The 22,512-nt window shown below is 41.5% G+C and overlaps 1 protein-coding gene across 8 annotated transcripts in view; it reads right to left on the reverse strand.

The window, feature by feature from the left end:
* Positions 1-274: 274 nt before the first annotated feature.
* Positions 275-22,512, reverse strand: part of LOC131663727 (trichohyalin) — a 129,559-nt gene continuing 107,321 nt past the window's right edge. For 5 of the 8 annotated variants that reach the window (XM_058934303.1, XM_058934305.1, XM_058934306.1 and 2 more), the window contains 15 exons: positions 14,908-15,164; positions 13,404-13,592; positions 13,042-13,323; positions 12,103-12,963; positions 11,532-12,023; positions 10,431-11,057; positions 6,031-6,390; positions 5,358-5,585; positions 4,511-5,206; positions 3,394-3,752; positions 2,822-3,077; positions 2,550-2,749; positions 2,258-2,454; positions 1,881-2,045; positions 275-1,372 (listed from right to left, as the gene is read on the reverse strand). In XM_058934303.1, coding sequence (XP_058790286.1) covers positions 1,350-1,372; positions 1,881-2,045; positions 2,258-2,454; positions 2,550-2,749; positions 2,822-3,077; positions 3,394-3,752; positions 4,511-5,206; positions 5,358-5,585; positions 6,031-6,390; positions 10,431-11,057; positions 11,532-12,023; positions 12,103-12,963; positions 13,042-13,323; positions 13,404-13,592; positions 14,908-14,973 — 5,001 coding nt within the window. In that variant the 5' untranslated portion in view covers positions 14,974-15,164 and the 3' untranslated portion in view covers positions 275-1,349. The remainder of the gene's footprint in view (positions 1,373-1,880; positions 2,046-2,257; positions 2,455-2,549; positions 2,750-2,821; positions 3,078-3,393; positions 3,753-4,510; positions 5,207-5,357; positions 5,586-6,030; positions 6,391-10,430; positions 11,058-11,531; positions 12,024-12,102; positions 12,964-13,041; positions 13,324-13,403; positions 13,593-14,907; positions 15,165-22,512) is intronic. The other 3 variants (XM_058934308.1, XM_058934307.1, XM_058934310.1) reach the window with 3 other exon arrangements.

Below are 22,512 nucleotides of genomic sequence, written 5' to 3' on the forward strand. Positions count from 1 at the left end.
GCCTAGTTTCAATTAGCCGGACAAACGCCTTTCAATTGCACGACGTAGGAATAACAAGCCGATAATCCTACTAAAGCCCGAAGTTACTCAACCAAGTATAGAATGTAATGTAGAATATTGATCAGACATTTATAGTATAATCAATAATTACTAAAAGTAAAAATAAGAAAATAACTTTTTATACTGACTGGTTTAATAAAATCTTATGTTAGGTATGTGGAGGAGTTTATTTGATGTATAGACGAATAACCAGGTTTTAATAAACATTTATTTACTCATGAATATAAAATTACACTTTTATGCGATAGATGAAACACGTATTATACAATATTTCACATGTGTAATTATATCAATCTTGAAGATGATGTCTTCATGACGTAAAACGAATAACCGAGTGAATCATCATCATCATCGCACAAATTAAAGAAAAAAAGAGTTAGAAGAGAGCAGAAAATAAAAACGATAAAATGAACTTTATTTTCATGCCGCATAACACATAATTAGGTGTATGTGTCACTTTGTTACAAGATAGAAATACAATGAAATTAACGACTTGATTGTCCACAGTACATATTATTGTATGTATGCAATGCACGGCATCAATAAAGTACCTTACATTTATTAATTATTAGTTTATAATTAAAAAAATAAAGAGGGCGGAGTGAGCCTAGGCACGATTGGTTTTACTCTGGATTAACAAATTATTAACAAAGAAGCTCGTCTACCCACGTTTCATTTCCTTCTCTACTTATCAAATACAGAAATCTCTCAAACGATCGATTATTATTATCAATCTTTAATTAAATTTACTTAAATTATCACATATGATACATAATGTACACTCTTTCTCATCCCAAAACGACAAAAAAAGAAAGTAGCAATGATTGCGTTGGTACTCTTCGATAAATGTCACTTTGTATTCGACATTAAGCATGCATCGAATTGTACTTTTGCAAAAGCTACAGCGACACTCCATTTTTCAGCTTACGAGCTATCTGCTAATTACATAAATACACGCTATTTACATAATGTCTTGTGGCTGTATGTATGTGAGAGAGTACGTGTGTGTTAGTATAGTATCTCATTGCGTAAGTCGCCTCCTGCATTGTTTCCGATATGTACTAGCTGTAAAATTGGCTGCGTTGGGTTCAAGAGAGACTCCGGCTCTTTTGTCTTCTTTACACTGTCTAGCACGAATCGTCTACCTCGAGCAGGACCGAGTAGTGCGAATTGAAAATACGGGCGCTCTGCTAAAACTTGTGAAAATATAGCCGAAGCGCGCTATATATTCAAGTTAGTCAGCTTGAATGTCCGCTTCAATGTTTTATCCAAATGTGCTCGATCGCTATTCATACACAGCTAAATTTGACACCTGTAACAAAGTTAACGTATATTTTAACGTTCACATTATTTTTTTATGCTACATCAATTTTATATACTAAGTCAATTTTTGATTTGTATTTCATTTTTATATTAAAACTTGTCAAGAAATTTTAACATCTATAATTACTTTGTACCACATACGTAGAAGACATTCTGAAATTCTTAAAATTTATAGCTGTTTTATTATTTATTTTCGTACTTTGGAAAATATTCGTGAAAGAATTGTTCTGCAATAGAAGCGTCAATCTTTTATGTTAAAGTCATCATCAAAATTACAAAACAAAATAAATATCAAATGTTAAACTTGTAATATATTTCTAAGAATTGATTGACATCAATCTCGATTAATAGGGCAACTTTAACTGAATACATTCATAGTTCTCGTGGGCTAACTGCTAGCAAATAATATAATAATCATACTATTATGCAAATTTTTCAGTGATGTCATCGCCGTTAATTAACGTTACAATTTAGAAAAAAATCTGCATAAAGTATACCATCGTCGCTGGAGTAGCAGTTGTGACAGTGAAGCTTGTGATTGCGCACACGCACATCCGTGCCCATAAGACCGTCCCCGAGTCTCACGTGGCAAACGCAGCACTTGAAGCACTCCATGTGGTAGAATAGCCGAAGGCTCTCAATTATCATCGCCGCGCCTCGTCCTGCAACAATATTGAATAATTCACGTTATTCGGATTCTCGGAACAATTACGTTTGAAAATATTAACTGAACTAAAGCTGGTTGTTTGAAATAATTACGGATTTTGAAAGAACGAGTTGATATATTGCATAAAGTCGAATTTGACTATAATTCTGATAAAAATGTTTTTTATAATTGCAATTCCAAAGTATTGACGAGTTTCAAATAGCATACCTAATTCATCTCCGCAATGCGAGCACTTTTTCTTTCCACTGACACTAAGCATTTTTTCTTGCGTATCAGAGCTGTTGTTGTTATTATGGTTATTATTATTATTATTATTATTATTTAGTGACTGATGCACTTTGTGCTGTGGCACTTGATAATGTTGAGATGTGTGCAAATGTTCTTGACTGGCACTATGCTCTAACCTGTAAAAAATGAAACGTGTTTCAATGAAACTTATATACATAAAATTTCAATTTATTTACATTATATTACAATACTGTTTGATCGCAAAGTATACCTTCGTCTAGGTGATAACGGTTTTTCTTGTACCCTATTTTGGACCCTCTGTGTGAGTGTTTGAATAATAGAGTCTGGTAGTGGTTTATTATCTGGTCTAGGTGGTGACGCTGTATATGGTACTGAAGTACCCGTCATATGTGGCTTTCGCACTGATGGCAAGCGCTGATTTTTTTCATTGATTCTTCTCTGTTCTGCTTCCTAAAATATTGAATTGACAAGTAAATACACAATTTTTTTTTTGGCTAGAAATATGACAAATATAAAACCCACCTGAATAAGCCAGTGTTGGTAATTATAATCATAAGCACCACGTGGAATATCGCTCTTACGGCGCTGCACCCATTGGTCACCTTGAACAATCCTAGGCCGTGGCGCGGCTGACAGAGCTTGCAAGGTTTGTCTACTCATCTGCTGGCCGTGTTGATGCTGCTGTGATTGACCGTTTATTGCGTTGGACGAACAACTATTTTTAAGCGGCGCCTCGATTTGCTGCGGTATCGAATCCGCAGAGGGGATACGACTGTTTCTGTGAATTAAACGGTAAAATGAGTTTGTAATTGTACAAGGAGAATAAAACCGCAGCGGATCGAATCCGCGAGATTACTACTCTGACGAGTGTTGTGTAATGAGGCGTTCTGACGTTAATTGTATTTCAATTTGTTCTTAACATGTGTACTCTTTGCTTTCATTAAATATATGTACGTTAAAATTGATTAAAGTATGTTTTGCTTGTTTGCACAAAGTTGGGAAATGTTCGCAATGAAAAATATTTAAATTACATTTTACTACCTGATACTGATATATTAAATAAAGTTTTCAACTTCGAGGAAAAAAACAATTACCTAATTGTAACGTCACGTTGTCTCTGTTCTACCAGTCTTAGTGGTTTGGCAGGTGGAATCGGTGGTGGCGGTGGTCTTCGTCTTTGTCCAATCACCGTGTCTTGCATTTGCAAGTTCGGCATTGAGGCTCTGTAGTTCAGCGGAGCATTTATTTGAGGCTTGATATTAACGTAATTTTGGGACTGGCGGGGTTGAACTGGTGGTACTTGAGCTACATCTTGCAGTGATTTCCATTGTTCTTGAAGTTGTTCAGCAAGCTGTTGTTGCTTCTGTTCACGATAAGCTAAGTTGCTACGCTGGCGTTTGAGTTCCTCTTGTTCAAGTTGAAGGAGCTCGCGCTCCACTCGTAATACTTCCTGCTGTTGAAAAAATAAACATATAATTAATAATATTATTAAGACGTTCTTCTCGTACAGATCAATTTCAACATTTGAAAGATACAAAGTCCAAATTTTAGATCGATATGTATTTCTGCTTTTCATTTTTTCCTGAACAAATCCAACAAATGTTGTAAAGAATAGGTAGAAAAAAATGTATTTCGATAATTTCATCGCCGTTGATCTCATTTTCTTTCGAATGTCAAGTAATTCACTACTTCTTAGTGCAAAATATTCCTCATTAAACGTCAATCATAACAATGACTACAAGAAAAAGTTTCATGGTGATCGTAAGAAAGATACCAACTAGATGACAAGAAAAAAGTTCACACCTTAATTACTTTGATACGAGTTAGCAAATCTTCTTTTTAATTTTTCGTCATTTGTACATCAAGATTCCCTTAAGTATTTTCTCTTGAGTCTATTAGGTTGCTTTAATTTACTTGTAAATAGAGATAAATGTACGTTATAAAGATCAACATGACAACGCAATCTGACAGTAGAGTAATTTATCAAAATACAAATCGCATATCATCAATCTACTGAGCTTTAGAGTTTGAAATGCTGTAACCATTTAGACTTATCTGCAATTCTACATACCAAATAACAATCAGTTTCATCAGATAGCAATTAGATTTTTACAAAAAGATTTTTTCGAAAGTCATCTTCTGATATGTTTACTTTCAATCTTATCGAAAAAAAAATCGTATGGCTTAAAAAAAATAAAGAGAAAAACGTACTCTCGAGGTGTACTCTTCCTCGTTGCAGGTAAGAACAGGGCTAGCCGGCTTGGCCTCCTGTTTGTTCTTCTCCTGCCTCAATCGTTCCCTTTCCCTCTGTACTCTAATCGCCTCCTGTATCTTAGCTTGCTCCTCTTGCTCCTCCTGTCGTTTCTTCTCCTCTTGCTCATCTTGCATCCTCGTCAATTCCTCTTGCTTCCTCAGATTCTCCTCATTCATCCTCAGTGTCTTGGCCGAGCGTCTCTTGCTATCTCCTGCCTCCTCTCGTTCGCGTTCTAATTGCATCTTCTCCTCTTCGAGTTCTCGTAGTTTGTGCGCGAGTTTTTCGCCGATGTCGCTGTTCTCGCGGTTGTTCTCGTAGCGCCATTGCTCCTCGCGCTCGAGTACCTCGATTATCTCGCGCTCTTTCTTAGTGATCTCGTCTTCCTCGGACGACGTGACAGATGCACCGAAAGGCTCGCTACTTTGGCGGCTATGCTGCGACATGTCCGGACTGACTGGCTGCTTGGTCCAGTCTTCGGCTTGGCCCAACTCCACGCCAGAGTCGCGCTCATGGCTTGAATCTTGCTCGTAGTTGCTGTCGGTGTCGTAAGAACGGCGATGAAGTTGCTCGATACGACGCTCTTCCGCCAGAATTGCCGCGATATCAGGGGGCTTGGACAGAGTGAGCTCGCGCTCAATGTCATCATCGTTGATCTGTAAAAGTCAAATTACATTACAGTAATTTGTTATGAAAAATGTACTTTGTACACAATTGTTGTGGAAAAAAGCAAACGATTGCTTAATCGACCAACCAAGTTGAATTCAAGCATCGTTTCGTCAGTGCAAGAAAAAATGTTCCACTTACTCCTTCGATACCCAAGAAATCCGAGCGCCGACTGCGCAATTCCTTTTTGATTCTGCGGGTAGAATTGAGTCTTTTAAGTGGCTCTATCGGGTGATTCTCCTCGTCACTGAGATCCACAGGTGGCGGTGGTGGTTTTTCCTTGGGTGGCTCAACGCTCGTCGGCGGTCCCAATGGGAATGCGAGGTTGCTGACAATCTCTTCGTCGCTTGAGAAGCTTAGCGGCAAAATCTGCAAGAAAATTGATTTGTGAGACGCGCGTTGAGATTCGATATCTGAAATGCAAGATCTCGCCGGCCTATTGTTCGGTATTCTCAAAAAATGCAAGAGATCTTTAAATTTTAGATTTTCAATATTTATTCATGGCAAGACGCGATTGTTCCGCGCGCACAATCTTTACGAAGGACTCTATTAAAAACAGCGCTGCAATCACGAATGGAAAATGAGTAGTTTTTGCAAAGACGAAAACAATAAAATGTGTAGTATTTTACAGAGCGTATAAGATAAGAATGCGCGAACCAATACAAAAGGCGATTCCCCACGGTATAATCTCGCGGCAATCAAATCCAAGGCGGTGGGCACTGGAGCAAGCACGGCAGCAACGGCAGCAACGGCAGCGCGCGCAAAAGAACCGTAATCGTATAGCCATATCGGTTTATCTGGAATCTGAACTCACCTGCTTGGAGACGGGCGATAACGGACTGAGGAAGTCAGAGCACAAACTTGCGCACTCGAGGTCGAGGGTCGTCGGGCGAATCGCAGCTGGGGACGCTGATGCTGGTAGTTCTTGAGCCTTCACGACTTCTTGCACCAGCAATGCCGACTCCATGATCGTTGGCTCTTGCTTTTCCAGCTGCTGTTGCTGTAGTTGTTGTGGCTTTTCTAGCATATCACCATCTTCTTCTTCTTCTTCTTCTTCCTCCTCTTCTTCTTCTTCCTCGCGCTCGTCAACGTCCTCCTCCTCTTCCTCCTCTTCGAGTGGCTGATCTTCGTCGACTGAGACTGACTGAGGCAGCAACTCCTCCTCGAGCGTCGGCTGTTGCAGCGGCAATGAAAAGCAAAAAAAAAACAGAGCGTTGTAGTACTGTAATTCCGCATGAGCTGCGCGCAAAATTTTCGCTATGCCACATTCTATGCAAATCCGCAGCCGCGCAACTCAACGCGTCGCGCTCTATCGCTTCCACAGCATGCGAGCTTTTTGGCTTTTCGCGATTCCTTTTCCAATCTTTTCAAACGTTGCATGCACCGTTGCTATACTTCTTTTTTTCATGAGATACATTGCTGTACTTTTTTTTTTTATTGAATTCATGAATTACTGCTTGTGATTAGCGTTCACATGGAGTTAAGAAATTTTTATTAAACACAAAATTATACATTTAAAGTAAGATTCTGGTATTTTTTTTAACATTAAATTTGCGTTTCATTACGAATACACTCACTTCTCGTTGATTAGTATTTTCTTTTACGATAATGGAAGTTCTCTAAAATGGCACTGACCACTTAAACGAAATGATGCAAGATACTTTAAAAGCTTCTTTGTCGATAACGATTGTTTGACACTCCCAGTGAAAGTTAGACGTTCCACTCCCTTTGAAAATTACGCAAATAGTATTGCAGTTTTCTTCTTTCGCAATAAAACGTTATAAAATGAAAAATCTTTTTTGTTTCAAAACACCAGAATCATACCTCAAGAAATAAAAATGAAACGAATGTGATAAAATAATAAAGGGTGAATACCTCAAATATTTTACTTGATTTCTACAATCTTTACAATGTGACGGTTAACAAAGTAAAGTCCGATATCAACGTATATCACGTTCATAAAAGAAATTAATCCTCGAGTAAATTATGAAAATTCAGTGAAGGCGTAAGAGAGAACAGTTAAAATTCGTTTGCAGAGTATACGCGACGCACTCGACACGCTACTATCAAGCTACCGATGTTAACTAGATAGGTATAAGTCATCTACGCGAAGCGCCTTTCCTTTTTCGAAAACTTTTCGGCTCTTTTTTGCGCGTACGCGCGTCGCTGACGCATACCTAAGATAATACGTAGAGTGACACTGAAAACGTCCTACCCGATAGATCATAAAGAAGACTAAGAATTCCAAAGATAACGACGATTCCTTTTTTTTTGCTAGGTATAATGGGTGACAAGGTTACAGCGTACATTAGTACTCGACTATCTCACGAATATAATCGAAGATTTGTCGTATTACGATGCGAGCAAATTCAAAGGACGATCTCTTCTACCTTGGATAATAGATTGTTACAGCGTCAATTTTCGAATTCTTATTGGTTGTGAAATCGATCTGTTATCATCGACGAATATATTATTTACATTGACGTGCATTCAGGTTATTATGGATATAATAGTATGGCATATTATCACTAAAAATGACGTACAATTTATGAAATAAAACAATAATACTAACTAAGCTTCAAAAAGCGAATTAAAGTTCTGTTAAAACGAAAATTATGAGGGGTGCACATGCAAAGCTCCGATAAGCATTATTATAAGTGTTATCATACAGTGTTAATACTTTAATTGCAGGTGAGGGCTTATTTTCAGGAGTTGATAATAACCGAAAAAATCACCCTTACCTTAGACGTACCCAAGCTTAGATTTTTTAAGTACAGGCCTTGTTGAAAGTTGGCAGAGCATCTGAAGATATATGTATATTCGACTACTTCTTTAGACTTGGTTATTGCAAAATAAAATATTTTTCATGGTACTACTTTGCTCTGGCAATAACAAAAGCATTACGCTATTTTATGCTGTTGCTAATCTATATATTCTTCGTCACACATCATTCCATGTTGCAATCAAAATTATTAGGAACATCATTCGTTATTAGAAAAAAAAAAAATGAATCTTATTCGGAGTGCCAAATTGAAAAAATAGAAAGAAATTTCAGATTGATTGTCCTTATAGAAACGATCAAATTCGTAATCAGGGTTTTGTGAAATGAGACAAAGATCAATGCAGTTTAAGCAATTTTTCTTTATATACTTTCCCTTCATATACCTTAAATTTCGCAGTGCTACAACATTTTATAACACCATAACACGTGAACACGGGTTATTGCTCAAGATTTTTCTAAATGATTTTTTTTTAATTTTTATATATTTTTTTCATGTTTCGTCAATAAACCCAAGTAATTGCCCTCTGACTTTCCTTTACGAAATAAATAAGTCGTGTACCTTATACCATGTACACGTAATTATCTTAAAAGTATCACAATAAGTTACGTCTTAGGTCAATATTTTATAGGCGGTCTTTTAACTACCAACTAGAAGAATTTTTTTGTTCCTTTTTTCATTTTCATCAACTTTTGGTGTCAGTCTCATGTATAAACAATGTAAATACTCCGAAAATCAAAGTCTGGTTATATTATTGTCACGTGCTAAATGATTCGGTTTTTCGTATGCGTATCTTCCTTAAAACTAAATTTAGAAATTAAATTATTATTAACTCTTTTGTTTTTATCAAAAATGAGCTTTGCATCTAGTGAATAGTATATGACTTATAGTGTCCTTATCAACTTATTTTTCGTGAAAAATTCGTCTGATCACTGCCAAAGCAGCGAATAGACATTTTATTACCGAATTGAACCACGTATTTCTTATAATCAACGATTAAGTTAGATTCAAAGTGGAAAAAGCTAGTGAACGATTTACTAAAAGAAATAACAATGTCCAACGACAGAACAGCTTCAAATGCCAATACATCAATAATGAAAACTGTCGCGAGAAGGAATTTAAAAAATGTTGTCAAAAACAGAAGAGCACCTCGACAATGCAACTTATTCCACTTTGTTACTGAGCCGTACAAATGTAGCTACATTAGTCAGTGTCGTATCTTATAGCGACGGGCGCAAAAAATGCCTGAACCGCGCGTAAATACAATAGACTAAACGACTAGCGCTACCATAAATAATAATAGCAATACGCGTCCGTTAATAACACACGGAAGAGATGTATACGTGTATTCATGTACGTATGTGTGAGTGCGGGTAGAGATGGAAATAAGGAAAATCGCCTCGTTACAGTTATCTATTTACATGTCGAGTGAGTGAGAGACGCGCGGTACTAATAAATTAGAGTCAAAAGCTTAACGTTGCGTAACATTATATGTATTTCGGCCGAGCCGTCGTCGTCTTCGTGGTTTCGCCTCTTATCATCTATTTACAATGTGTCAACTTGTTCAGCAGCCCAGTCTCCGCTGTGAAGTCATTTCCATTTACGTAAATTTGCACTATTTAGAGAAGCCTTCGCAGATACTTTTAATTCGCAGTTGATAGTTCTCAAATCACTCGGGAAAAACTCAACTATGACATTCTTCGATCGACTTGGTATCGTTTTTCTGAGCAGTTGATTCGCGATCTTGAGTTCTTTCAGCGCGCTATTAATACGAAGTAGAGCAGAAGCGATCGCAGCCGAGAAGATTGCGTGCTCGGCCGGTAGAGAGGATGCTCTATTATATGCACCGTTATGTATAATAACTGTCTATGTGAATCCTTCTAATTGCCTTGTTCACTTCTTTTACCGAGACGAGTCTATTGAATCTTGTATAAAATGCTACACAGTGTACACGTCCGTTAACAGACAAACGAGCTTGTTAAAGCGCCATTTTTTTCACTAGCAAATATGTAATCTTGTCACGTTATAAAATCTATATGAATAAATATAGTGTAAAATCGTTCGAAAAAACAACGAAGCCAGGTATAACATTTGAAAAAGTTCATTAATTTGGCAGTAGTTTCATAAAAGTCCGAGCACGCAATCTACCGTCGATAAAATGCATCTCAATGCAATAGCACCCTACACCACATCAGTACGATTGTCAATTCGAGAGCGCGAACCGTCCATAATGCGAAGATGGATTCAAGTTAGAGAGAGAGAGAGAGAGAGAGAGAGAGAAAGAGAGAGAGAGAGAGAGAGAGAGAGAGAGAGAGGAAGGAAGGGAGGGAGAGAGAGAAAGAGAGCGAAGTGTATAATAAGCATATTATAAATGTTGTCATTATTAAACTTAAGAGTTCTTGAAAGCAGTGCAGTGCTGCTCGTCGAGCCTGACCTCCATGCTATCTCCGTGGTAGCTCTCGTCGTGACGCTGACTACGCTCACGCTCAAGAGTAATGAAAGGAGTAGCGAGCAGCTCACCCGGTGCAACTGTAACCCTTTCACACACCTCCACCACTGTGCGCCGTCGTTCTTCTGCAGGACTTCTCGCTAGCACCGGCACCGGGATCTCCGAGGCTTTTGGCAAACAAGGACTTCGTGGAACTTTGATCGGTGAGCCCGACGGAGAGGAACTCGAGGAGCACGAGCCCGAGGAGATGGATTTTCGCGGAAGTGGAGTGGGAATTTTGGAAGGTGTACGTGGCGATGGGAGAGGCGAGCCGAAACTGTCGTTCTTGGCCTCTGGCTCTATCGAGCAGACAGTGTTGGCCGAGGAAGAGTCAGGCGTGGAAAGACCTTCCGAGGGAGACTCGTCTTTTGGACTGGTTATCTCGGGAAGGTAGGAAATCTTGAGTTTGGGTAAATAATCGGGTGGAGTTTGGCGTGGAGGAACTCGAGGACTTTGATAGACTACCGGGCGTTGAGACGAGGAGTAGGCGATGCTGCTGCTGCTGTTGTTAGCGTTAATAGTCAGAGGAGCGGCTTCAGCCTTGGAGGAGGAAGTACAAGTGTCAGCGGTGCCCTGTTTAGCAGTCGTGGAGAGAAAAAAGGCATTCATATACATAATTGCCCATAACCATAATACCAGAGCTTGGGGGTAGGCGGAGAAAAAGACGATATTTACATCAAGAGAAACACGAATACAAGTGCCAAGCGTATGTAGCCTTTTTCATTGGGGGACTTAGAAAAGTAGAGCAAGGAGGTTGTCGGGGACGTGGATAGATTAAGAATATTTGTAGTGTTTGTATACAAAGATGTAATACTGAAGTACCAATCGGTACATCTTAAATCATACATGATTTTTGCACAGACTCTTCTTATTTTTCATACCTGCACTTATAGTTTTCATTGTATACACTATACCAATAAAACTAATGCCAACTCCAAACCATTACAAACACCATAGTTAGTGATCTACATCCACCTCCTTACTCTACCCTTAATTATACTAAACTTTCATCAGAAGTCAACCAAACAACAACAAAAAAACACTTACCGTATCAGGCAGCACCGCATTGCAAGGCTCGGGCTTCTCCAGTTGCAATTCGGAAATCTTCTCCTCAAGGTTTTTCGTGTTCTCTACCAAACTTGTCTCGATAGTACTTCTGAATTCAGTCATTTCTTCAACGATAACCTGAGGTTTGACGCTCTCAATCATGGGTGCAACAATGTTGCTCTCTTCTTCGATAGGTTCGTCGGCCTGACTGACGGAGCAACTTGCGTCAGCCGTGTGTATTCCCGAATCTTCACGGTCGGTATCATTGAGAATCTCCGCGGATGAAGAAGAAGCCGGATAACGGCGTGTTTGATGATAGTCGAGTTCCTCGAGGCTCTGCACGCGCTCGAACGTATCCGGTCCGCTTGAAGCGTCCGCGTCCAGCGAGTCCAGGCTGTGATGGAAGGGGGCACCTCGGGGTGCACGATATTCAGAGTCCGGTGAGGAACTGCGCTCACTTGGAGTCGAGTTTTCGGCACGATTGGTGTTCGACTGTTGAAAGATAAGCGAAATCAAATTAAAATGTCAGTGAATAAAATGTAAATTTATGTTTAAAGTTTAATGTACGAACTTGTTCGTGGAAGCAACTTGTGGTACGTTTTTCGGATTCCTTGCGACTGACATCAAGCGAAATCAAGCGTTCCTTGACTGATTTGGCACTCACTTCGCCATTATACTGTGCTGGCGCCATAAACATTTGCTCGTTAGTATACTTTTCAAGATTCGATAATCGCTCCCTCAGAGGTTTGACGCCCTCCAACTCTTCGGCAACAATGTCTCTCGTTTTCAACTCCTTTTCGCAGGTAAGCTTTTCCCTGAATCGCTCCAATACAGAACTATTAGATTCGATCGAGTGTCTGGGACTCATATGAAGCTTCTCTTCGTTCTGTCGTTCCAAAAATGACAGTCGCTCTTTGATACTCTTGCCGTTGCCGAATTCAATTCTGCCATTGTTGTTGCTCTTGTTTTCCGTATTGTCTCTTGACGCCTTTTCAAAGATCTCGCGCCTCTTGAGAATGTCGATCTTGACAACTGGTTGCTGCAATTGTTGAGACTGAGACTGTACACCATTGGCCTTTTCCTCAAATGTACGTGCTAAGAAAGTCTTTATCGGCGACGAGATGTCGCGCCTTGGAGGGGTTTGTCCAACGCGATTAACGTAACTCCTTACTGTACCTTCTAATTCTTCGGGTTCTGGCGAAGTCGTCGTCGCCGAGTCGTACTCTTGATTTCCGTTCTTGTGGAAACCGTTGTTCAGCGTTGTTTTCTTGAGTGGAGAACCGATTGAGTTTGCCTTGATGCTTGATGGCGATGTTTTCATAGCTATCGGTGACTTGGATGTCGCACCGTGATCATTACTGTCATTGCCGTTCTCGTGACCATGATTGTCTACATCCGAGTGAATTTTGTCGATCTCGCTGTCTCTGTCACTCTGTAAAATACAAAGCATTAAGTTTCGGTATACAAAGTGAAAGAAATCTACCGAACAAAATGAAGAAGAGAAACTAACGAGAACACTGTGGCTATCGTCATGTGCATCCCCACTGACAGAGCTTTTGCCACTACTAGTGCCGATGCCAAGGTCACTCAGATCATTCGAGTCTTCCTCGTTATAGATTGCGAGGCTCAGACTGAGCTTGCGACCTCGACCTTCCATCATTTCCGACAATGTTTTTGCGTTTCGTTTGCGTAGCCTTTCTTGATCCTCGAGCTCCAATTTCTTCACCTCCACCACGCGCTCGATTATGTGCTCTTGCCGTTTCCGTCTGCTACTTTTCCAATTGTCTAGATTCTGAAAACATAAGGAGAACGATGTTGTCTTGGTTGACCAGATAATTACAATTCTTTGTCAAATGAAAGTGAGTGACTAACCGATTGCCAATCTTCGGGATCATCGCGCACCTCCTGTTTGACCTTCTTCACCTCTTGCACTGTTTTCAGTTGTTCCTGAGCGGAGCGATATAACGGGCATGGTCCAACTTTGACGAATTGCAGCGGGTTTGTCGCTTGTTTCGGCGGTGTTTTCAGTGGTGTCTTCAATTTCGGTGGTTCTTGCGTTAACTGCAATTCAAATGAGCTGAGTCATGACGCGAACACACACAAATCGAAGATAACAATATCAACTAGCTTTCTTAATGTTCAGAAAAGAATGTTTGCCGCGAAAGCATAAACAGAACACGCGTGTGCATCGACAAATTCCACGGAAGCTTTAGCGCGTCACTCGAAAATACTGCGCCCGGCCGCCGAAGGACAGAGTAAATATATGCACGTGTCAACGTCCCATCGGCAAAGTGACTCCCGGAATTTTCGGAGAAAGAGCCGAGGCGATGCTAGTCCATCGACTCTCGGGCAAATATTGCGTTAGTTGGCCGGAGAGAGGCTTCGAGCGAGCGGCTAGCAGGAGACCCTACAACTTTGGTCGATACGAGGGTTCGGCTATAGATCAACAAGTATATTGACGTCGAGCAAGCACACGGGAAATTGCTCGAGAGATTTAGAGCAGACAGGAATTAGGTCCTTTTGTGGCTCATTGCCCGGCTAAGTGGATTTCGCGTTCGCTTATTTGTTTATTGGCTACTGACGACAGTGTCGTGAGCTGTTTTAAAGCTACGACTGTCATTGACGCGATTACGGATCTTCGTTTTTCTCAGTGCGATTGATAAAGTAATCTCATATCACGAAAAATCACAGTGCTTCCTAATGGGCAAACTTGGATTCCCAAAAGAATGGAATCAATTGTAAAAGAAGATCGCCGATGGAGCTTCGACAATTGCTCTCATTGGAGAAACTACGTCAAAAAATTAAAACGAGGGGGCAGCCCGCGGCCAAGCACGCTTCCTTTTCCGGCGTCGTCGCCGTCGTAGTAGTAAAAGTAGGTCTATCGGCGCGCGAGCTCTAGCTCTCACTACACTTTATCAGCGAACACGTGTACTTCCCATTGTCTTACACGACGACAATTACTTTTTCAATTACTATGCATCTCTTTTTCCTACTACGACGTCACTTTCTTGTTTTTGCTACATTGCCTAATCGAATATTAACACTATAAGTACATTAGCGATGAGATGACGTAGAATGACTATCGCGTAGACGATGTTTTTCATTCAAAATTTGATCGGCATTTACTTGGTAAAATTCTGTCCTAAAAAAAAAATCCTTGACCGAATGCTTTGAAACTCCGAACGTTTTTCTCCATTTAAGAAAGAAATTCTTATTTAAAAACAGTTGATACCATTATCCAACAAAGTTACGAATTGAAGTATATTATAGTGTATTCGCAACTTACAAGCACGATTGTTAAAAAAATAATTAGGTTGCTATTATTGGCGATATGAAATAAATATAAGGTAGAGAAAACAGAAATAGTGGAACTTACAGTTGGGCTTAGCGTCCTATCACTATTGCGCCGCTCATTGGCGGTGGTGGCCTGCGAGGATGGCATCTCGCGTTCCGCTCGCGCGTGCTCTTCCACGTTGGGTGTCGCCTCGAACACTGCCTTCTGCACGGCTTTTACGCTGCTTTTCCTTTTTTTTTTCTTCTTCTTTTTTTCGCCAAGCCGCTCAATGCACCGATGGTGCCGGGTTGGCTGCAGCAGCTCCGCTCGGCAGCTGCGCACAGCCCATCCTACGCTCCCTGCAAATAAAAATGCGCTTGTTATCGCACCTCGCTTCGTACGTAATGTTGCTCATCTGGATGTTTTTCTGAAAAGTCGGCGGGCCACACGGGGCCCCCGTGTTCGCTTGTTTGTGCGACGGACGGTATCTTTCGGCCATCTCGCGCTGAATTACGACTGCTTCAAAAGCTATATATGCAGCGCGCTGCCAAGGAGAAAAAAGAAAAAAAAAATAGAGCGCACGCTGATCGAGATCGCGATGGAGTGACGAAGCGAGTCGGTATGTTCGATGCCAGTCAAAACTGTTTATTTACGACCAGCGCGCGCAGTTAAGATTCAAGCGTTTCCGAAAGTTTCTAAATTTAAAAAACTCGCGCTTGGCAGTTGACGTCTGTGAAATTCCAGTGCAGAAATTAACCGGAAAGTGAGATGACCTTAGCCTACATTTTCAAGTCTTCTTTTTTTCCTTTTCCAAGCTAAAAGAGAAGAATCTTACTTTCCTCTCTCGAGGTTATAGCGCAATTTTCTTTTCCTCTCTTGGAAATTATCGTTCATTTTCCCTTTCGTCGTTCTCCATTTGCCGCGGACAGGACAATGTTGGCAAATACATATAATTGAAGAAAAGATGTAAAAATCGCGCGGCAAAACATAGCGACGTCGGCATAAAATTCCTCGATAGCCAGTGCAGCCTGCGGAAATGAAGGCGCGTTTTCACGAAAAGACCTGTTCTTCTTTTTTTTATTTTTATGGCTAAACGAGTGAAATGTGCAGGCATTATGAGATTTTCGCTCAATGACGCGTGACACGCGTTCGTCACCGTCCTACTGACACGAATTGAACGGGCTTCGTTGCGATTATGCTGTCAGCCAGCGAGGGAAATTTTTCGGGAAAGTTGTCGTCCAACGGGTGAAAGGTTTACGTGTTGTTTTTTTCGTTTCATTCATCGCTTTACGTATGAAGATGTCTAGCAATTAGGGCTTTAGTTCGACGGTATAAATTAACGGGCAAATACAGCGAGGCAATAAAAAATGCGCTAATTGAGAAAAATTAAAAGAACCCGTTTCGCCGAGAGGCCGGGTGCTCAATTTTAATTTTCGGCTGCTTTAATTGGATTTTATTTGACGTCTGCATTTTACTGTTGCATGTTCATCTCCCAAATATTACGATGATCATTTGTTAACTTGCACAATCTATGTAAATTTGTGTAATCGACGATAAACTAGCTTACAATTCCTCCTTCAAAGCCACTTGGAGGCTAACACCTTCGTGCGATTATAAAGCGCAAATCGCCGTCCAGCTAGATAAATCTCGACGGCACGTATATGTTAGGACGTAATGACCATTAGATAATGATCTGAGAAGGAAATACATTTCGGGGTAATAACTTGGACTGCCGCTACGTTGAAATCTTGCGACGATGTATCTATGCATGACTTTTTCTTGTTTTCGTCGAAATTTCTCTATTATTTTTAACTGAACGTTTCTTTGAAATTGGCAAGTTGGTTGAAAAATCGTCTACCAATCGTCGCGTTGAAAACTGAGAGCATCCGGAAAGCACACAGTGCAAATAAAAGCAAATGACTTCGCACGACTAACACTCCACTTTAATTGTCAGCCATTCTTCTAACTTCATCTTCATCTCCGTGGGCAATTCATCTTCTCCATTTTGAGGCAGCAGCGCTCGCACGTGTACACTCTGATGTGCCTAGTTTATTTTTCTCCGTTTAAACATCAGAACGTGACCGCCGCGCCGTAGGCCTTTCTTATACTTCGCCCAACCGATAAAATCTCTCGCTCGCGCTCGCTCTTCGCCAAGATTAAGAGCCAACGCAGCCAACAATACCGACGCGCTAGATTATACTTCAGCTAAACGTCTTTATCGCCGTGGCAGACGTGCGCCCGCCGAATCGTGCGCGCGCGACTCACCTTCCGCCGGGCAGCGTTCGCAATTTCAATCCCAAATGTTTCCGGAGCATCGACGCCGAATCACGAAGCTTTTACAATTGTCGCGAAAATATTCCAATTGCGAGCCACAAATTATTTTACTTTGCGCTCGAGAGACTCGCATTAAATCGCGTCGCTGTATATTCAAGTCCGTCGCGCTGAATTGATTGGGGGCAGGGGGGGGGGGGTAAAGAGCAGCGCCCGAGGACAAGGAATCGACCACCAGGCGCACGCTCGTTATAATTGCCGGTTTGCGCGCGCAAGCGCACCAACCGACAGAAGAATGAACGAGGCAAAGCTCTGCCGAAAATAGCGGGCAAATAATTTATTTGACAATGGGAGCCGAGCGCGGGACGACGACGGCAAACCGCAAATTTTCCGCGATGTAAAAAATGCCTTGCCGCCGGGCTACGTATGCGCCTGGTGTATAATCAAAGCCCTGTTTGTGCGTGCGTGCTTGCGCGCGCGCGTGAGTACGCGGTAAACGAGATACCAGGCTTGGTTCGCCGAAGGAGGAGAAAAAAAAATGAAGAATCATAGGGTCGTTCGGTCGTTTCGCGCGTTTGACGTTGCCCCGCGAGAGCCGCGGACACGACGGAGAGGCGCATCGTGCACAATGACTTACGAGCCGCTTGTGTAAATCGGCAACCAACGACGCCCGATCGGCATCCGCTGCGCGTCCCGACGCGTTGTCAAACGATGCGCGATCCGTGACTTGACGGTCTCGGCGGACCGATAGGCTCTGCTTTTGATCTGCAGCCAAGAAGGGACTATTATTATCGCCCGCAGCGATACGCAAGCAACGCTGTTGCGGAGAAAAAACAAGAATAAGCGGGATAGGCTGCGCGAGAACGCGATCTTTTTGGGAATCTCTTGCGAGAATGTAATCGCTCGTCAAGCTCTGCATCTTTCGCCGAGGAAATTCGCGTGGAAAAATTTGAGAGGGAATCGACCAAGCGTGAAACTACGTGCTTGCGATATGGCGTTGGACAATCATGACCAAACTTAAAAATTCGCGGCTTACTAGTAAACGTTTTTCAGGTGAAACGAGAAGCCACCTAGCACCAAGAACGCAGAAGTCGCGAAATGAAACGTCTCGGGAAAATCTCGGCGCCGGAGTCGTCGCTCGCCCGCGATAATTGGTAACTCGGCAAAACACAGCATCTTAATTCGCCATCTTCATAGCTGGAGAGGCTCCGACGCCTACTATTCGTCGCGCGAAAGCCCTAATAACAGCGCCGCGCAATTGCTGCACAGTACACGGCGGTAGCGTAATGAATCTAACGACGAAAAAAAGAAAACGTCGTCGTCGTGCCGACGGAAATAAGAAGAAAGCCAGCGCGTCTGCTAACTGTTGTTTCAGTTCGCGGTGTATATAACGTTCCGCGGCTGATTGCCACGCGCTTGGCTGCCGTTAATGAATAAACGCAAGCGACGACGACACTCCGCAGGAGAGATGTTGTTCAACGCGCTGACACACTTAAAACCCAACGTGATCGCTGCGTTATGCGACGTTATATGTATCGCGCAGTCACTTTTTTTTTGTTTCCTTTCCGCTCTTCGCCACTGATTTTACGCGTGTCTGTGAAAATGTGGGTTTCGTACTTTTTTTACAGCTACCAGAGACGGCTTTTGACTATTCATGAGGATGCAGCAAAATAGGTTGTGATTAGACGCGTCGTGATTTATTGCATCTCGATGATCGCTTGACTTTGAGAATTTATGTGCTCTCTTTGGATACATTGACCTTCAAAATTTATATACTAGTTAATCCATTCGGCGTCACGAATATCACGAAAATTTTCCACTGACTCGATTATTTTTCAGAGCACTGCGGGCGCATTGCTATATTTTCTCCGAAATATACCTTTCAAGTCCAAGACGCTAACATTAATATGGTGAAATTTCAATTAGCTATATTAAAGGCATTCCACGAATCGCCGCGGCCAAAAGGTATATAAACGAGTCCGTAAATCAATTCCTAAAGTCATAAAAAAAGAAGCAAAGACAGAAACCCGCTAGGCCTAATTTCATCCTTTCGTCGGCGAGCCGCGGCGACGGAAAAACAAACACATCCATTCGCTTTCCCCAACCGCAAATTTCGCGACTGCTGTTCCACGAAGAGGAATCAATTTTAAGTACAGCGATTATGTATCTTTGAAGGCGCGAGTAAAATCGAAGGGTTGATCGCGGCGCGATTGCAAAATGCCGCTGTTTGTTGTCGACCGGCGAATAATGGCGCATTCACTCGGTAATTCCATTTCGTAGTCGTTATCTCACGCGTGAGAGATTGCGATTTTCGCTTTGCCCCCCGGCAGCGCGAGCTTTCGAGCTTGGTCGTCGCGGCTATTTGTCAATCCCGCCGAATAGGTCGCGCGAAGGAGGCAGGGGAACGGCCAGTTGGAATTTCGCGAGCGCGATATAATTGAAGATGGCCGCGCGCGAAAGGTCCGATAAAACGGCGCACCTTGCGAAATCGTAGAGCGACGCGATGTTGCATTGTTTAGTCGCTGACCTCGATATAAATTTTCAATTCTCAGGCGGGCGTTGTTTCAAAGGCGTATCCGATTTCTATCTGTGGTATAAACGTCCATAAGCTTACTTCAGCAACTTCATTTTGCCTGTCGATTTTGCAAGCGTAAAATTGAAAATGATCGCGCATTACGCTTTCTCCCGCAAAAGAAATAAAAGAAAAGCATAAAAGTATGAGAAACATTAAATAAATAAATAAAATTATTGGAAACGTGCAATAAACCGAGTACGCAGGTTGTGAAAACTCGATTTTATCGTAATTTTATATAAAAACACAATGCTTTGACGAAAACTATGGGTAATTGACTCCAATGAGCTCCGGCAATTTCCCGACAATCGATCACACAACAACACGCAATTTTATATATTCGATGAGCGATGCGAAACGTCCCGCGCTTAAATAATGTTAATCCCCTCGTCGTTGCGCTGCTTATCTTCTATTTGAACGCTCATTACGCAAAATCATACGCTATTACGGCACAAAATCGCACATCGCGTCGTCGCTGTTTACTATGAAATGTATCTTTCACGTTCGACTTTATTCGCGCGTAATTTCGCCTCGCGTCCATACGTCGCAATGGATAATAAGATCGCGCCGCGCGCGCAAAGAAAAGCGGAGAGCGCTTGCCGATGGATGGCAGAGAAGTAAAAAGTTACGACCTCGCCCCCCCGCGAAATTACGAATCTATCTTTCCTCATCCTTCGGCCGCGGAATTTACGGCGACGTCATTACGTAATCAATGAAAAGGCCAATAAAGAGAGGCCCGAAAATAACTGTTTCACTCCTCCAATGACCGTGCCTGCACATCTTTCAAAAGCCTTCGCCGTTGCAATATCATTACCTCGTAACTCATCGCAGCAACCAAAACAAAAGACGCCAAAGAATCATTAAACAAAAACATACGACTCGTACGAGTTTTAGCGAAAAATGCAGCTTCTTGCTTTCTTTCTTTCTTTCTTTCTTTTCTTTGTTTTTTTTTTTTTTTTTTTTTGTTGTTAACTTGCGCAAGGGATTTGCAGAAGCATAACGCAATAACTATGCGTGTATATGTATAAACGTAAGCCGACGATAAAATTAAATTACACGCTATTACGCGATATACGTGTGTAAAAACGGTTCGTACGTGCACATGGTGTATTATTGCATCGCAGTTGCATTGCTAAAATGAGGTGTTCTTTGCCCGGAAGACTCTGATCGCATTGTTGGTCGATCGTGGTTTTGTAAAGTTTTTTTTTCATTGTGCAAGTAGTTTAAAATAATGCGAAATACAATACCATTTTTTAGAACTAAATAGAATGTTTATGAACCTCGAACATATCGCTCTATGGAGAGTTCTATGTCATCAGCAATTGCTTTGCAACGAAATCGATCTGGTTCAACAGGAGCATGCGATAAGATCGCAGATTCAAAGAAAAAGTCTATAATTAAAATTTCTGACAAATTGTCTTTTATCGATAGACCTCTCTATGTCATCTCATATTCTCCGGATGAAAAGTAAAAATTGAATGGTATCTGGAGTAACTCGCCGTAGCTGTCAATTAAAAAAAAAATATCTCACGTATATATAACTGTACGCTACTTTTTTTCCTCGCTATAGTGGCTAATATAGTAGTGAATGCAAATATTTTGAGATCGGAGAGAAGAAAAAGCCATCAAAATAATCACGTGTTTTATTTTTTGTCCGGTTACCTCCCGCACCGAGTAACGGCGCAATGACAATGAGGCAAAAAATAGGAGTGGCGAAATGCACGAGAATTCGGAATATTCGAGGTTGGCAAGCGATTGGCACTTAACAGTATATCCCGCAGCCGAATACCAATGTATGTGGATTTAACGGTAGTTGACCTTATCTTTTGTCTGCTGTGCGCGCGCGCTTTTCCCCTTTTTTATCGGGAAGGCTTGTTTGCCACCGATAGAAACGTTGCTATTGTGTGCCAGCTGAACTTTTTTCAGCCACTGCTTAGCTTGATTTATCTGATTGCTTTTATTGCTTCGATTTTCAGTCTCGAGCTGCGGTTTCTTTTATTTTAGATTTGATGGCCTTTTAATTGACGCGAGATTCTATTGGGTAATTAAAAGTAGCTCGAGTGTATTACAATGCAATTTAATTAGCCTGGCGAGTTTTCTCTTGCAAACAAGCGTCAAATTAAAACACCGATGAGATTCAAGCGCGAACGAAACAAAAAAACGATCGGTTTTTGTTTACCAAGTTGAAACACAGACGAAAGCTCTGTGCGACGACGTTTGTTTACTACAGAAGGAATAATTCAAAAGAAAATGTACGTCAATATTATTTAGTATTCGAAAACAAAAACAGCGAATGAAAATAACGATTGCCGTGCTGAAAGAAAAAAATTCAAGGTTCGTCCATGCGCATGAAGGCAAACACAGTTTTCTCTTACAATCAAGTAGCTGTCAGGAAGTTTACAATGACTTAGCGCCAAAAGTTGACATCTCGAGTGTGTGTCCGATGTTCACCACGCGTGTGTGAGAGAGTCTGATCCTTTTGATATGCTGCGCTTTGAAACGGTTTAAATTTGGATGTACGCCGCGCGATTCATTACAATCTTGGACAGCTAACACCGTGGCTACCTCACGTGAATAATTGCCGAATCTCTGTTGTAAAAATGAAATGTCGTTGTAAGCATCGCTGAAATGGATTTAATTTTCCCAAGCGCTAAAGGCACTACAATCTCGTCGATCATTATAAAAGTTCTCGAACCGAGCCAATTTTTCTGGATTTCTCATGAAAATTCAATCGACCCAGCAACGATCCGTTATAGTCGCCCGACAAAAACCGCCTGAACAAAGGATACAAATAAACCAGACTCTCCAATCAATTATAACCTCGCAGTCTTTAACTTCCGCGAGTACCTGCAGTAAAGATCCCT

This window comes from Phymastichus coffea, unplaced genomic scaffold (assembly GCF_024137745.1).
Source record: "Phymastichus coffea isolate CEN01 unplaced genomic scaffold, Cenicafe_Pcof_1.1 PCOF00038, whole genome shotgun sequence".
Classification (NCBI taxonomy): Eukaryota; Metazoa; Arthropoda; class Insecta; order Hymenoptera; family Eulophidae; genus Phymastichus; species Phymastichus coffea.